General features: G+C 50.7%; 1 protein-coding gene across 1 annotated transcript in view; it reads left to right on the top strand.

Moving 5' to 3' along the window:
- XYLT1 (xylosyltransferase 1) overlaps nt 1-14,761 on the top strand; it is a 332,499-nt gene that overhangs the window by 294,031 nt on the left and 23,707 nt on the right. The window contains exons 7-9 of the mRNA XM_066382542.1: nt 2,239-2,455; nt 6,211-6,387; nt 11,505-11,767. Of these exons, the coding sequence (XP_066238639.1) occupies nt 2,239-2,455; nt 6,211-6,387; nt 11,505-11,767 (657 nt within the window). The remainder of the gene's footprint in view (nt 1-2,238; nt 2,456-6,210; nt 6,388-11,504; nt 11,768-14,761) is intronic.

Below are 14,761 nucleotides of genomic sequence, written 5' to 3'. Positions count from 1 at the left end.
GCCCGCACTCAAGCTGGCGAACCTCAGGGTCTCGAACCTGGGTCCTCGGCATCCCAGTCCAATGCTCTATCCACGGCGCCACCGCCTGGTCAGGCTCGGCGCTCCTTTTAGTGAACTGGTGAGAGCCGTGTTTTGTGTCTGTGGTGTGATATGGGGAGCAGGATGAGAAACCTTCACCAGGCCCCTCCCCACAAAGAGATCCCTAACCCCTGTGTCTATAGGAGGCCATGCTTGGATTTAGCATATGGAAAGAGGAAGAACAAGACTGGGGATGTTGGATACCTGCGTCTTCTGGTCAACTTCTGTCCTTGTGTGTGTCCTCTCTCTGTCCTCAGAAAAGTTGCCAACTCTAGCTGGGCTCCCATGTAATGCCTGCCCTCTCCTTTCTTTCTGTGTCACCTCCACTGTCAGACAACCTCTGGGCTCATGGCGATAAGAGGGCTGCCACCAGCTCTAGGCTTCTATTCTCTCAGCCAAGGTCCTGTAGAAGAGCCGTCCTTCCTGATACATTCTGCAAAAATCCAGGACCCAATCTCAAACTCAGCTTGAGTTTCTCACCCATCCCTGAAACAATAGTATGGCGGTTAAGCGGATGGAGTTGACCAGCCTAGGTCATATCCCCACCCCTAGTGTTAGGGTAAGGGGCCAACCCACATGAACAGACAGTTAAGATGAGTGACTGTCCAACGTAAAATCGAGAGGTGGTTCCCAGAAAAACGAGGCACGGGTGCTGACTAGACAGGAACAAGGAATGAAGCCCCACCATGTGTTGCACAGTAGGGGGGGACCCTTGAAAACATTATGGTAGGTGGAAGGAGCCAAACAGAAAGACCAGTATATTCTAGGATTCCATCTGTATGAAATATCCAGAACTGATCATTCCATAGAGATGGAAACCCGTTTGGTGGTTGCCAGGGGCTGGGGGCAGAGGATATGGCTTATGGGCACGGGGCCTCCTTTAGGGTGATGAAATATTTGAAACTAGATAGAGGTGATGGTTGTACAACATTGTGAGTGAATTCCATGCCATCGAACTGTGCACTTTAAAATGCTTGATTTTATGTTGTAGAGCGGGAGGAGCAGCAGGATCCCTGAGTCGGGAGGCCGACCTCTAGACTAAGCTCCCAACTGGGTAACTAGCTCCTGAGGAGCCAGGGGTCATCCCTGCTTTTCCTTTGCCCTGCACCAGGGCCAGCACAATGCCCGGCACATAGTAGGTGTGCAGTTAATGCTCGCTGTAAATGCACAGAGTTTGGGCCAGAAGGCTGGGTTCTTGCTATGCCCAGACTCCCCACACCTGTTTGACCGGCTCTTTGACCATTGATTTCTGCCTTTGCAAAATGGGAAGGGCCAGTGCTGCCCCGGCCTGCCTTGCAAAAACCCGCATCTCTCTCTGTATCTGCTCTGGAGCAGGAGTTGTCCTGAGGTGCGTGGATGGAATTCAGAGGGTCCATGACTTTGAATGGGAACAAAATGAGTTTTGTTTTCACTGAACTGTAGCTGGAATCTAGCTAAACGTAGAGAACAACCACAGCAGTATGAGCAGGAAGTGTTAAGAGTTCCATATTTCCATCTCACATTAGAGCCGATGCATCGGCGTGGCGGTGTCATTTACGCTCCCCACCTCTTCACAAGCACAGCGGTTATTAGACCCGCCGCAAGATCTTATTTCCTGTGGTAAGAATAAAAGCATGCGTAATTACCGTAAATTTGGTGTTTTAAGAAATATTTTGTGATCCTGTATTTAATGTGAATCAAAAAGGACATGCATTACTATATCATAACTTCGCTGTTAAAAAAAACAACAACCCGACACAACAACTTGGTGATCCTGTGTGTTTTAAGAACATTATTCTGAGATGAGTGTCCGCAGGCTATGTTCACTAAGCTACGGGCATCCGGAGCGTGGAAAGATGATACAGAGTTCTCTAAGGGGGAAGTAGGTGTACCGGCTGACCATTGTCATCTAACTGTGCTCAGCAAGTCCCCTCCATTCTAAGCTTCAATGTCCTCATCTGTAAAATGGGTTTAATAATAGAACCTGCCTCAGAGGGACCGCATGACCTGCCTCACTTGTGGAGCCCACGTGACAAACTCTACACAGAGCCTCTGGGCTGGTACCTGGCACACAGTCAGGACTCAATAAACACTTTGATCGCCGGGACTGTGCCATCTCATTTGGACTCAAGGCGGAGGCACCTTTGGGCTCATGGCTTCTTTGTGGGTTTTTTTTTTCAGGTTCATCCGGAAACAGGGCCTGGACCGGCTCTTCCTGGAGTGTGATGCCCACATGTGGCGCCTGGGGGACCGGCGGATCCCAGAGGGCATCGCCGTGGACGGCGGTTCGGACTGGTTCCTGCTGAACCGGAAGTTTGTGGAGTATGTGACGTTCTCCACAGACGACCTGGTGACTAAAATGAAGCAATTCTACTCCTACACCCTGCTTCCTGCCGAGGTGAGTGTCCAGGAAGAAGCCTCTGGGAATGGTCTGGCTCTAACCTTTGGAGCAAAGCGGGTGCTGAGTCCAGTACAGAGATAGCCCTGCAGACATCGGATGACGAGCGAGAACGTCATTGGCTACCAGGCTGTCACGGCGGGGCCCTGGTCCCCTCCTGTCCGTGGAGGCTGCGTGGAGCAGGTGCACAGTGCCGCACTGGCCACCCCCAGCGTCTTCATGCAAAGTAGAAGAGGCAGCCCTTTCTTCAGACACCTGGCTCCCGTTGGTCATAAAATCATCACAATATACTGACTTTGTTAGAATAAGACACATCCTGCCATTTTCTAGAACACTTATAAAAAAAGTACAAACGTTTGATACTGACAGTGTTGCTGGCAGGCCCCCACCCAGCCCGCCAGAGCTGTGCAGCGCATGACCCGCACACTGTGTGCCGGCCCCTTCGGGACACACGCACCCACTCCATGATCACCAGCCCTGTGATAACTTTCTCAACACCAAGAATCCCTTTTCTTTTCTTTTTTTTTTTTTTTTTCTTTTTATTTTTCTGAAGCTGGAAACGGGGAGAGACAGTCAGACAGACTCCCGCATGCGCCCGACCAGGATCTACCCGGCACGCCCACCAGGGGCAATGCTCTGCCCACCAGGGGGCAATGCTCTGCCCCTCCGGGGTGTCTCTGCCGCGACCAGAGCCACTCTAGTGCCTGGGGCAGAGGCCAAGGAGCCATCCCCAGCGCCCGGGCCATTTTTGCTCCAATGGAGCCTTGGCTGCAGGAGGGGAAGAGAGAGACAGAGAGGAAGGAGGGGGTGGGGGTGGAGAAGCAAATGGGCGCTTCTCCTATGTGCCCTGGCCGGGAATTGAACCCAGGTCCCCTGCATGCCAGGCCGATGCTCTACCGCTGAGCCAACCAGCCAGGGCCAAGAATCCCTTTTCTAATTTTGAATATTGTTCTGTCATTTCCTGACAGACGGAGCAAATAGTGGTGGCCTCACCAGTCACACCAGAAATCCCAGTGATCCCAAAGACAGCCAGCCAGGCTCCTGCTAGACGTCCCCCAGGCCCCTGCACTGACCACCAGCATGGCCACATGCTTGGAACTCAGCATTTCCTGTTGGCTTTTGGAAGTTATTTGAAAAGTTCTGGGGACTCTGTCACCACGTTCCCGACCTCAGGGCAGGAAACTGTCTTAGTTCGGGTTGGTGCCTTATGAACAACAGAAGTTTACTCTCACAGATCTGGAGGCCGGGTGTTCAAGATCAGATGGCATTATGGTCAGTGAGGGCCTTCTTTCAGCTTGCAAACTGCCTACCGACAGTTCTCGCTGTGTTCTCACATGACCGAAGGGGCTAGGGATCTTTCTGTGACCGCCTTTTATAAGGAAGGACACTAATCCCCATTCATGAGGGCTCCACCCTCATCTCCTAATCAGCTTCCAAAGGACCCACCTCCTAATATTCTCATATTGGGGATGACCATTTCAACCTTCGGATTTGGGGGCAAGGGAACCCGTGCACTCAGTCCATTTCAGAAACCTGGCTGTATAAGAATGCAAACTGTTCTAAAATAGCCCTGGACCCACCCGGAAATGGGTTGGCACCCAGTGCTGAAGTGTTGCACTGAGCTGCCGGCAGCCTCGTTGTCAGACCTGGGCTGAAAGATATTAGGTTAAGCACCTTGACCTCCAGCTCTTAGTCTCCTGCTTCAGAAAAATCCAGAGCCTGACCAGGCAGTGGCACAGTGGATAGAGCATCGGACTGGGATGCGGAGGACCCAGGTTCAAGACCCCGAGGTCACCAGCCTGAGCGTGAGCTCATCTGGCTTGAGCAAAAGCTCACCAGCTTGGACCCAAGGTTGCTGGCTTGAGCAAGGGGTTACTCAGTCTGCTGTAGCCCCACAGTCAAGGCACATATGAGAAAACAATCAATGAACAACTAAGGTGTCACAACGAAAAACTAATGATTGATGCTTCTCATCTCTCTTTGTTCTTGTCTGTCTGTCCCTATCTATTCCTCTCTCTGACTCTCTCTCTGTCTCTGTAAAAAAAACAAACAAACAAAAACAAAAACCCTCCAGAGCTGGTTGTTTCTGTTGATCCTGCGACACCTTCAGTGAACGGCCCACCATTCCTCCCTGGCTGTGCCCCATCTCTGGGCCACTCCGGTTATGTGTTTCTGGACCATACAAGACAGCATATCTCATTTGATGGTTTCCACATCGCTCACCAACATCTGGGGCGGTGACAAGCTCTGGGTAGGGCTGACTGCCCACATCACTCCAGAGGGAGGGTAGGCTTATTGTCACCAGTCCAGGTTTTGCTATTCTGCACACATGTTAAGTAATCAGCTTTTAATCCTATTTCAGTGAAAATCACCTTTTCTCTCAATTCCAATAACCTTCTCATCCATTTTCTTGGAGAAAATTTCTGTATCATTATGAAAGGACACAGGGCAATCGGTAATTGGGTACTTTTCCCCACCGCTTGATGGAGAATATGTGCCTCCGTGGCCTTGTAGACAATTCAAGCTTAAAATCCAGGCTCACGGACGGGCATGTCATTGAGCATCACAGGAAGGTCAGCGGAGGCGGTGGGTGGAGCCTCATCTTGCCCACCCAGCCGCTGAGAAGATAGTGTTTGGGGGCTTTGGTTGTTTTAATCAAGATGCTCATCCTGGTGCTGGCCCTCTCTGTCCCACCCCTGCTCCAGCACACAAGGCACATTACACTCCAGCTCCCTGTTAGAGCCACGGCCTCCGTTCCGGCATCTCTGCCTCACCCTCCCTTCTCCGGGACTGCATCCAGGGGACCAGTTCAGAAGAAAGCTGAAGGCTGAGCCATAAATCTATAACAGGAAGACACATATTCCCCAACAGCTTCACCCAGGGAGCAGAGAGCAGGGGAGAATGTATCTGCCTGGTGTCTGGGGTTGTCATGAAACAGCATCCAAGTAAAAGTCAGTTTCTCTCTCTCTCTCTCTCCCTCTCTCTCCCCCTCCCCCCCATTCCCACCCCCAGCCCCACATGTCTAACCATGTCTCTTCTCCCATCGTTTCACTCTCAGCATTGCCTTCTCTCTCCGATTCCTAGGAGAGGTGGGCCAAGAATCTTAGGATGGGGGGAAGCGATTGTGCCGGGTTCAGCACCATGGACAGCACGCAGCTCTGCCCTTCACCTCCCTGGGTTGTGGTCACAGGGCTACTCCAAAGGCTAAGGCAGGAGCGCACCTGGGATGCCCTACAGCACCAGGGCCTGGGACACCCACAGATCTGACCTCCCTTCCCCAGGGATGAAATTCCAGAGCATCAGTTTTCTCAAGATATCTCAGAGCTGGATCCCTTCCGTTTCAGACCTGGCTCTTTGCACAGCAAGAACCAAAGCACCCAAGGTTTTCTGGAAAATTGCCCCCATGTTTTCCTCTGATCCTCATATGTTGCCATATCCCGAGGCACATGTGGTGAGCACACAGATGTCCTGGCTGATAGGAGATATCTTGAAAACACATTTTATACTGCTGGGGAAAGATAATTAGAGAAACACTCAGAACACTAGATTTCTGAGCAGAATTAAGCTACTCTGGATGAAACGTACAGTATATATACCCTGAGTAGGACCAGACTGGCACTGACCCCATTTACAGAAAGAACAGACTCCAAGAGAGTCCCCTCACAGTCAGGCAGTCCCGGGGGAGGACCCTTCTCCCCCAGCCCGGTCAAGGCCGGCCGGAAGAGGTCTCAGGCTGGTCGCTCTCTCCTCTGCAGTCCTTCTTCCACACGGTCCTGGAGAACAGCCCCCACTGCGACACCATGGTGGACAACAACCTGCGCATCACCAACTGGAACCGCAAGCTGGGCTGCAAGTGCCAGTACAAGCACATCGTGGACTGGTGCGGCTGCTCGCCCAACGACTTCAAGCCGCAGGACTTCCACCGCTTCCAGGTGAGCCCGCCGTGCCCTGTGGCCCCCCAAGCTGCTCCTTCCTGGCCGGCCAGACTGCGGGCATCCGAGGTCAGGCCTGTTGAGCCTCTTATCCCTCAGTTTACAGCCCTGGCTGTTGATGATAATAATAATGATGACATCAGCAGTAGCCAACATTGTTTGATGACTCCCTGCCAGGACAATTCTAACCACTTGCTTGTCTTGACTCATTAACTGCACAACAACTTCATCAGATAGATATATGATCAATAGATAGATAGATAGATAGATAGATAATTAAAATGATTATTATTCCACTTTAGAAATAGGAAAACGGAGACATAGAAAGATCAAAAACCTTGTTCAAGGTCACATAGCCCAATGTATCTGTTTCCAAAGGTCATGCTTGTATTCATTTCTTTATATTGCCTTTTAATCGGAATCTCCTGAAATGTTTGTTAAAAATACGTTTCTGGGTATAAACTTGAGTATGTCTGGAGCAGTTTCTCAGCGTCAGCACTGCTAACCTGGTGGCTGGATGACTCTGTGGCGTGGGGCCTGCCCTGTGCAGTGTGGGATGTCTAGCAGCGTCCCTGGCCTCCACCCACCAAGATGCTGGTGCCACACTGCAGTTGTGACAACCCGAAATGCCTTCAGCTACAAATCTCCAGTAAGGTCCAGGGATTTTTGTTTTTAATATATTACAACTTGGGGAAATTCTGATGAGAAGCCAGGTTTGAAAACCACCACATTCTGTGAATTTAAAGGAGTAACAAGAGGTAGAAACATTATTGTCCTCACAGGTATCTCTGCATGGCCTAGTAATTTACAGTTCTGGGGAGAGCGGAGGCGAGAGGGTGATAAATGCTCCATCTGCTTCCCGTGAGCCCCGGTGAGCACCAGACGTATCCAGAATGGCAGCCTGTATCTATCCCTCGTGAGCACCCCTCCCCTCCTGCTCCCTCCAGGCCAGCACCCTGAGCTCTTCCCTCCTCTCCCCATCACGGTGCCCCCAGCCGGGCTGCAGAAAGCACAAACAGAAGACTGCAGAATGGTTAAGCACACCCCTCCGTGGTCCATAGAGCCGCCGCGTGGACATGATAGGCTGCTTCCCACTAACCCAGAGGGAGAGAGGGGACCACAGTGCCAGGCTGATAACCCAGAGTGAGAGAGGGGACCACAGTGCCGGCTGATAACCCAGAGGGAGAGAGGGGACCACAGTGCAGGCTGATAACCCAGAGGGAGAGAGGGGACCACAGTGCCAGCTGATAACCCAGAGGGAGAGAGGGGACCACAGTGCCGGCTGATAACCCAGAGGGAGAGAGGGGACCACAGTGCCGGCTGATAACCCAGAGGGAGAGAGGGGACCACAGTGCCGGCTGATAACCCAGAGGGAGAGAGGGGACCACAGTGCCGGCTGATAACCCAGAGGGAGAGAGGGGACCACAGTGCCGGCTGATAACCCAGAGGGAGAGAGGGGACCACAGTGCCGGCTGATAACCCAGAGAGAGAGAGGGGACCACAGTGCCGGCTGATAACCCAGAGGGAGAGAGGGGACCACAGTGCCGGCTGATAACTCAGAGAGAGAGAGGGGACCACAGTGCCGGGTTGATAACCCAGAGGGAGAGAGGGGACCAGTATCAGGCTGATATCCCAGAGGGAGAGAGGGGACCACAGTGCCGGCTGATAACCCAGAGGGAGAGAGGGGACCACAGTGCCGGCTGATAACCCAGAGGGAGAGAGGGGACCACAGTGCCGGCTGATAACTCAGAGAGAGAGAGGGGACCACAGTGCCGGGTTGATAACCCAGAGGGAGAGAGGGGACTACAGTGCCAGCGGATAACCCAGAGGGAGAGAGGGGACCACAGTGCCAGGTTGACTACCCAGGGTGCCCTGCTGACTCTCTGGCATGTAACTGAGCCAGCGACCCACGTGGAGTTTCCAGTCTCCTGGCCTGGCTGCTCAGAGAGCGGTCTGGGACCAGCAGCATCAGTCGCCAGGGAGTGCATTAGGAATGCAGAGCTTCAGACCTGCGGAGTCAGAATCTGCGTGGGAGCGAGGTCCCCAGGTGAATGGGAGGCTCTGTGCTTGAGAAGCACAAGGGTCAGGATCTGCTCTCTCCCAGGCGGTCTGCCGGGGCCCCTGTGGGCACTGGCTTCACTGGGGTAGACATTGTACGGGTGGGGACACTGAGGCACGAGCGGGCGAACACACTTGTCCATGGACACACACGTAATGGAGTGGTGGAGCTGAAGGTCCCGGCCGTGTGCTCCCCTCTCCAGCCCTGGGCTTTTTTGCACCAGCCCTCGCCGCCTTCCTGGTTCTGTGTCTGCACAAGTGGAAATATACAGCAGGTGTCATCGCTCAAGGTCCATATTCCTCAAGGTCCCCACCTAATGTCTTCTACTTCTGTGAGTGGTTGCTGCAGTGGTGTTTTTTTAGACTTTTTTTTTTTTTTTGCTGACGTATTGAGAGCAACCCAGAGACCTCCTCAAGCCCATGTTAATTTAGGCGTAAACTTGGGTGACATTTTCGCTCCATTGTCCATGCAGAAAGGGTCTGCTGAGCAGAAAGAGGGCTGCAGGGGGAATATCTGACCTATTCAAAAGGAAGAAAAGAGAATTCCCACTAAGGTAGAGGGCCGGTCGTTGCCCTTATTGCAAAGGTCCCCATCCTTCAGAGCAGGTAGCCGTGGTGCTTGGGAGCTCGGCGCTCTCGGCCGCTGGCCCGCAGCAGCATTTGTATTCCAGCCCCGGCATCTGCGGACATCCTTGTCTCTGATAAAGACCGGCTCCCGCGGAGACAGCGTCCTGCGCTCACAGCTCTTTCTTTCACAGTAAACAACGATCAAGAATATCCCCCAACATCTAGAATCAAGAAGCTGCTGCCTGGAAGGAACTCGGAGTTCTTGTTCAAAGCACTCCGAGGAAGAGAACGATAAATATAGAAGCGTGCCCTTTTATCACATCCAGCTAGGATCACAGACTCGTGGACAAGGAGAGAAGGCTGCCCTGCCTCTGAGTCCGATTCTCTGCCCTCAGAAAACACTTAGAAGCCCCCGTAGCAGGCTCAAGGGGGAAGTGATAATAGTCACATAATAATAGCAGCTAACACAGAGTGTCAGACTCTATGCTAAGTACCTACCATGTATTATATTATACCCATTCTAAGGATGAGGAAGCTGAGGTCCTGGGTGGCTTGCCCGAAGACATATACAGCTAGAAAGTAGCAGAGTGAGGAGTGGAACCCAGGTGGTCTGTCTTTCCAGTGCTAATGTGAAGAAACAGAGCTGACCACAGAGGCGGGAGGTCCCAAGGGTTCCTGAAGCAGAGAAGTGACAGAATGTTCAGAATAACAGGAAAGGAATCTATCAGGAGCTTCCAGTTCCTAGGATGATGCAGGAGAAAGAGCTTAGGTCTGGGGAGGCATCAGATTCAGGTTCAAATCTTATGACTGTATGAGTCCGTACATATCACTTCCCCTCCCTGAGCTCAGTTTCCTCATCTGTAAAATGGGAGTTATGATTCCTGCTTTGCAGGGTTGTTGGGAGGATTAGAGGTGATAGATGACATAATCACAGTGCCCTGCATCGAGTGTGTGCTCAGTAGTTATTGACATTATTGTTGCTGTTTATCCACAGCAGCAAAAACAATGCTAGACCCAAACTTAAATCAATAATAACACTAGACATAAGCTCCTCAAGGGAGGAGGTTGTGTTTGAATTGTTTCCGAGACAAGGGTCAACAGACTAATCGGAGCCAAATCCAGCCCACTGCCTGCTTTTGTAAATTCCTTTGTGACACAGCCACATCCGTTCATTTACTGTTTTGTCCATGGCTCCTTTCACACTACAACAGCAGAGCTGAATAGTTGTAAAGCTGGAAATATTTCTTATCAGGCCCTTTACTAAGAAAGTTTATTGATCCCCACCCAGGATATTGTATAAGACCTGGTAGATACAAGTGCTCAGTATTTTATTTCTCTGATCCTGGACCCTGGATCTTAATCCTGGCTTTGCTATTACCTTGCTGTGTGATCTTAGATAAGTCCCATTCCTTCTCTGGGCCTCACTCTCCTTGAGAACTTGGCTTACACAAATGGTCTTCAAACACTGCATCACAATCATCAGGGAAGCAATTTTGGATACAGGTTCCTAAAACCTCATCTTCAGAGATGCGGATTCTGCTGCAATGCCTAGGAGGCAATAGGGAGTGGTGAGGACTGTGGTGAACTGACAAAACCATGCGCATCTAAAGGGAAAGCTGCTTTTCAGTTTTTTGTTTGTTTGTTTTTGAGAGAGAGAGACAGACAGACAGGGCCAGAAAGATGGGAAGGGTGAGAGATGAGGAGCATCAACTCATTGTTGTGACACCTTAGTTGTTCATTGATTGCTTTCTCATATGTGCCTTGAACGAGGGGCTACCGCAGAGTGAGTGACCCCTTGCTGAAGCCAGCGACCTTGGGCTTCAAGCCAACAACCTTTGGGCTCAGGCCAGCTACCATGGGGTCATGTCTATGATCCCACGCTCATGCCGGAGACCCTGTGCTCAAGCTGGTGAGCCCGCGCTCAAACCAGCTACCTTGGGGTTTCAAACCTGAGTTCTCAGCATCCCAGGTCAACAATCTATCCACTGTGCCACTGCGTGGTCAGACTAGCTTAAACCGGTTGTTACTATGTAGGAACATGGGTCTGGGGTTGCCAGATCTATCTCTGTTTAAAGGGAAGCCAAGAATTGTTTCTGTGAACTCTTCTACTTTTTAAATATTGCCAGCTGATTCCATTTTAAAACACTCTGCTGGACAATTAAAAATTCTCCATAAACTGTATTTGCCCTAGACCTCCAGCTGAATCGTTTCTGAGATCCATCCCAGCCATACACACTAGGATGTAATTTATTTAACAAACATTTAAATGATGCTTACCAGGTGCCCATCACTGCTCTAAATGCTTTACAAATATTAACTCATTCCTTCCTAACACCCTTATTATTGAGGAAGCAAACTGAGAAGAGAGGTCAGTACCTGTCAGAGCTGAGATTTGGATGCAGGCAGGCTGACTACCAAGTCCTGCTCCGAATCGCCCACCGCCCCACCCCCACCCCACTTGCTGACGACCACCCTTTTTCCCTTGAGCACAGCAGACAGCCCGGCCCACCTTCTTCGCCCGCAAGTTCGAGGCTGTGGTGAATCAGGAGATCATTGGGCAGCTGGACTACTACCTGTACGGGAACTACCCTGCAGGCACCCCTGGCCTCCGCTCCTACTGGGAGAACGCCTATGACGAGCCTGACGGCATCCACACCCTGAGCGACGTGATGCTCACCTTGTACCACTCCTTTGCCCGCCTGGGCCTCCGACGGGCTGAGATGTCGCTGCACACGGATGGGGAGAACAGCTGCCGGTGAGCCCGGGGGAGGGGACCGCCGGTGGGGGAGGGGACCGCCGGGTGGGGGAGGGGACCGCCGGTGGGGGAGGGGACTGCAGGTGGGGGAGGGGACTGCCGGTGGGGGAGGGGACCGCCGGGTGGGGAAGGGGCGGGGCCGAGACCAGGAAGGAGGTGCAGATCTTCCTCCGCATTAGGGGCTGCAACTCCATTGCATCCTTCTTCTCCCCTCCCTTTGCCTATAAAGCCTCTGCACAGCCATCCCAGCGTTCGGATCTAATATTTACCCCCTTGTTGCCTTTCGATGGGCTCATTGTATATGCTAAGCATATGTATTTTAAAAGGAAGCTCTATGTCACCACATTATATATTTATGTTTGTCTTAAATGGAAGGTAATCATGGAAATACAGAACTTTTTAAGCTTGTTTATTATGGAGAATGTCAAATATATTCAAAATAGAGAGAGAGTAGAGTGCTCCCGTCACCGAGCCAGTGCAGTGACCGGGCCCAGGCCAGTCTGCTTCGTCGCCCTCAGTGTGTGTGGTTGAGGCACATTCCGGACAGCATAACCTGTCCACCACAAATGCTTTAATGCGTGTTTCTGAAAAATAAAGACTCCATTTTAAAACATAACCATATTATCATTACCACACCTAAAAATATAACCAAAATCATCGTCAAAATGCAGAACTATTATTTAAAACATTCAGGGATCACTTAGAACCGTGATGGCGAACCTCTGAGACGCATGTCAGCACTGACACGTGTAGCCATTATCAATGACACGCGGCCGCACGTGGCTGCATACCACAGAAGTACGGGGCCGCATGCCGAGAAGGACGTTTCATCCTCGGCTCCTACATGGCCAGGTGCAGTAGCCGAGGATAAAATATTTGCTGTAGTGTAGACACTCTGTGCCAGAGGTCTGTAGGCCAGAACAACAGAACTCCGGCACAGAGCGTCTAGTTCTGGGACTTCCGGTTAGGCCCTTAGGGGATCTTTGACCTCACTTCCGGCCGGCGGAGCCGGGAGCAGCAGAATGCCGCAGGGGACGCATCTCTGGGGGCCCTGTGATCACCATTACCAGCAACCACATAACCACAGCAACCATCAACCAGTCTACTGTTCAGGGGTGTCGTGGATTTCTAATTGACCATCATTACTGAGATAAGTTAGGGGGAGGCTGGGAGAGGCGACGGCCTGTGCTATGGGTGCCGTTTCCCACCATTAGAAGTAGCGGCAGCCATCTTAATTTACATAAGATGCAACTTGCAGAATTTCAAGACAGCTTCTGGGCTCAGGTGTTTGTCGACTTGAGGTCAAAGCTTGAGAATCTGGAAAGGTGCTGCTTGGAGAATCAAGAGGAGTGCCACTACGAACAGGAAATTTGGAGTGCCCGGAACCAATTACCAGACACTTTTAGCACCCTGAAAAATATAGCAATGGCTTTACTCACAGTTTTTCCCTCTACATACTTTTGTGAGACCTTATTCTCAGCGTTAAATAATATCAAAACCAACAAAAGAAACAGATCGACAGATGAAGTTAGTAGCGCTTGCTTGGGCTTGAAGTGTATAAAATACCAATCTTCAGTTGAAGATTTAGCCAATGAAATTCAGCAACAAAAAAGTCACTAATAGGCTGGTTAGTTAAAGCTAATAGGCAGATTAGTTAAAGAATTCCCCCTCCCCCTCACTTATCTTAGTTCACGGCACCCCACATAAGTTAAATAATATCAAGACCAACAAAATAAACCAACTGACAGATGAACAAAGAAGTCACTAAGCAGGTAAGTTAAATAATTAGTTTTTGGTTTTATTAAATACAGTTATATATTACAATTATACATTTTTGTTATTTAAACTATAAATTTCACAAAATTATGGGTTTTTTTCTCGAAGTGACATACCACCCGAGTTATGGTCGGTTTTTTGGCGAATTTTGACACACCAAGCTCAAAAGATTGCCCATCACTGACTTAGAATCATCTCACCTGCCACTCGCAAGGGCCCCTTGACACTTGAGGAAAGAGCGCTCTAGAATGTATGGAAAGAGGGGGAAGGTGGAGAAATAGTTCAGCGTAATCCCCTGCCCTCCACTGTCTTCCCCTAACTTCCCCTAAGCCAAGCAGCCCTTTGCATTTTAAAACTGTGGCTCTTCTTCCGTTCTTGCGATGTGCATGGCAGATATTTACATATTTGCAACGAGAAGGTGGTGTCCTGTCACAGTCCCCATCGGCACTGTAACACCAGCCCCTTCCCCGCGCTCTGAGGCTTCTGTAACGCTCATGATGATCCTGTCTAATGCCGCTAGTGTTCCGCTGAGCAGGAACTCCAGACTTTGCTTAATCCAGCCTTTCCTGTTGCCATTGTCAGTAATGGGCCATTGTAAACACCGTCCTGATGAATATCTTTCTGCAGAAAGCCTCTTATTTTTTTTTTTCTTCTTTTCTTCTGATTTATTTTTTCAGCTGGATTTCCAGAAATGCCTCTAATCACTCTCCTCTCTTTCTTGTTTTCTTGTTCTCCCTTCCCTTCCTCCCACCTCCCTCTTTTAGAATAAAAATAAAAAAGAAAGTAATACCAGTCCCTCTCCACTGCGGCCTCTCTGTGTGCCTCTCCTTACCCAGCTTCTCCCTCTTGTCAGGAACTGGTGCCTGAAATCTTGAAAACATGGGCAAGTTCCCGGCTGGGACCTCCCGCGTGGCCAGCTGGGTTTCGGCAGGACAGCCACATTTTCGCTCTCGCCCCTGGGCCGCAACCCGGTCCTGGGAACCTGGGCCCTGCAGATTGAATTCAACTCTAATTTACTACCTGTTGACCTTGAACACCTCTCTGACCCTCAGTTTCCTCATCTGTCAAATGGGAATCATAATAGGCCTGACAACATAAGGTGTGAGGTTTAAAGGGGATAACCCTCAAACACGACCTGATGGCGTATGTATTACAGTTATCCCCATTTTAACAGTGCTTTACGTACAAAGTGTTTAGTAAATGCTCGTGCCATTATTA

This window comes from Saccopteryx leptura, chromosome 4 (genome assembly GCF_036850995.1).
Source record: "Saccopteryx leptura isolate mSacLep1 chromosome 4, mSacLep1_pri_phased_curated, whole genome shotgun sequence".
NCBI lineage: Eukaryota > Metazoa > Chordata > Mammalia > Chiroptera > Emballonuridae > Saccopteryx > Saccopteryx leptura.
This window is presented reverse-complemented; position numbering and strand designations above follow the sequence as displayed.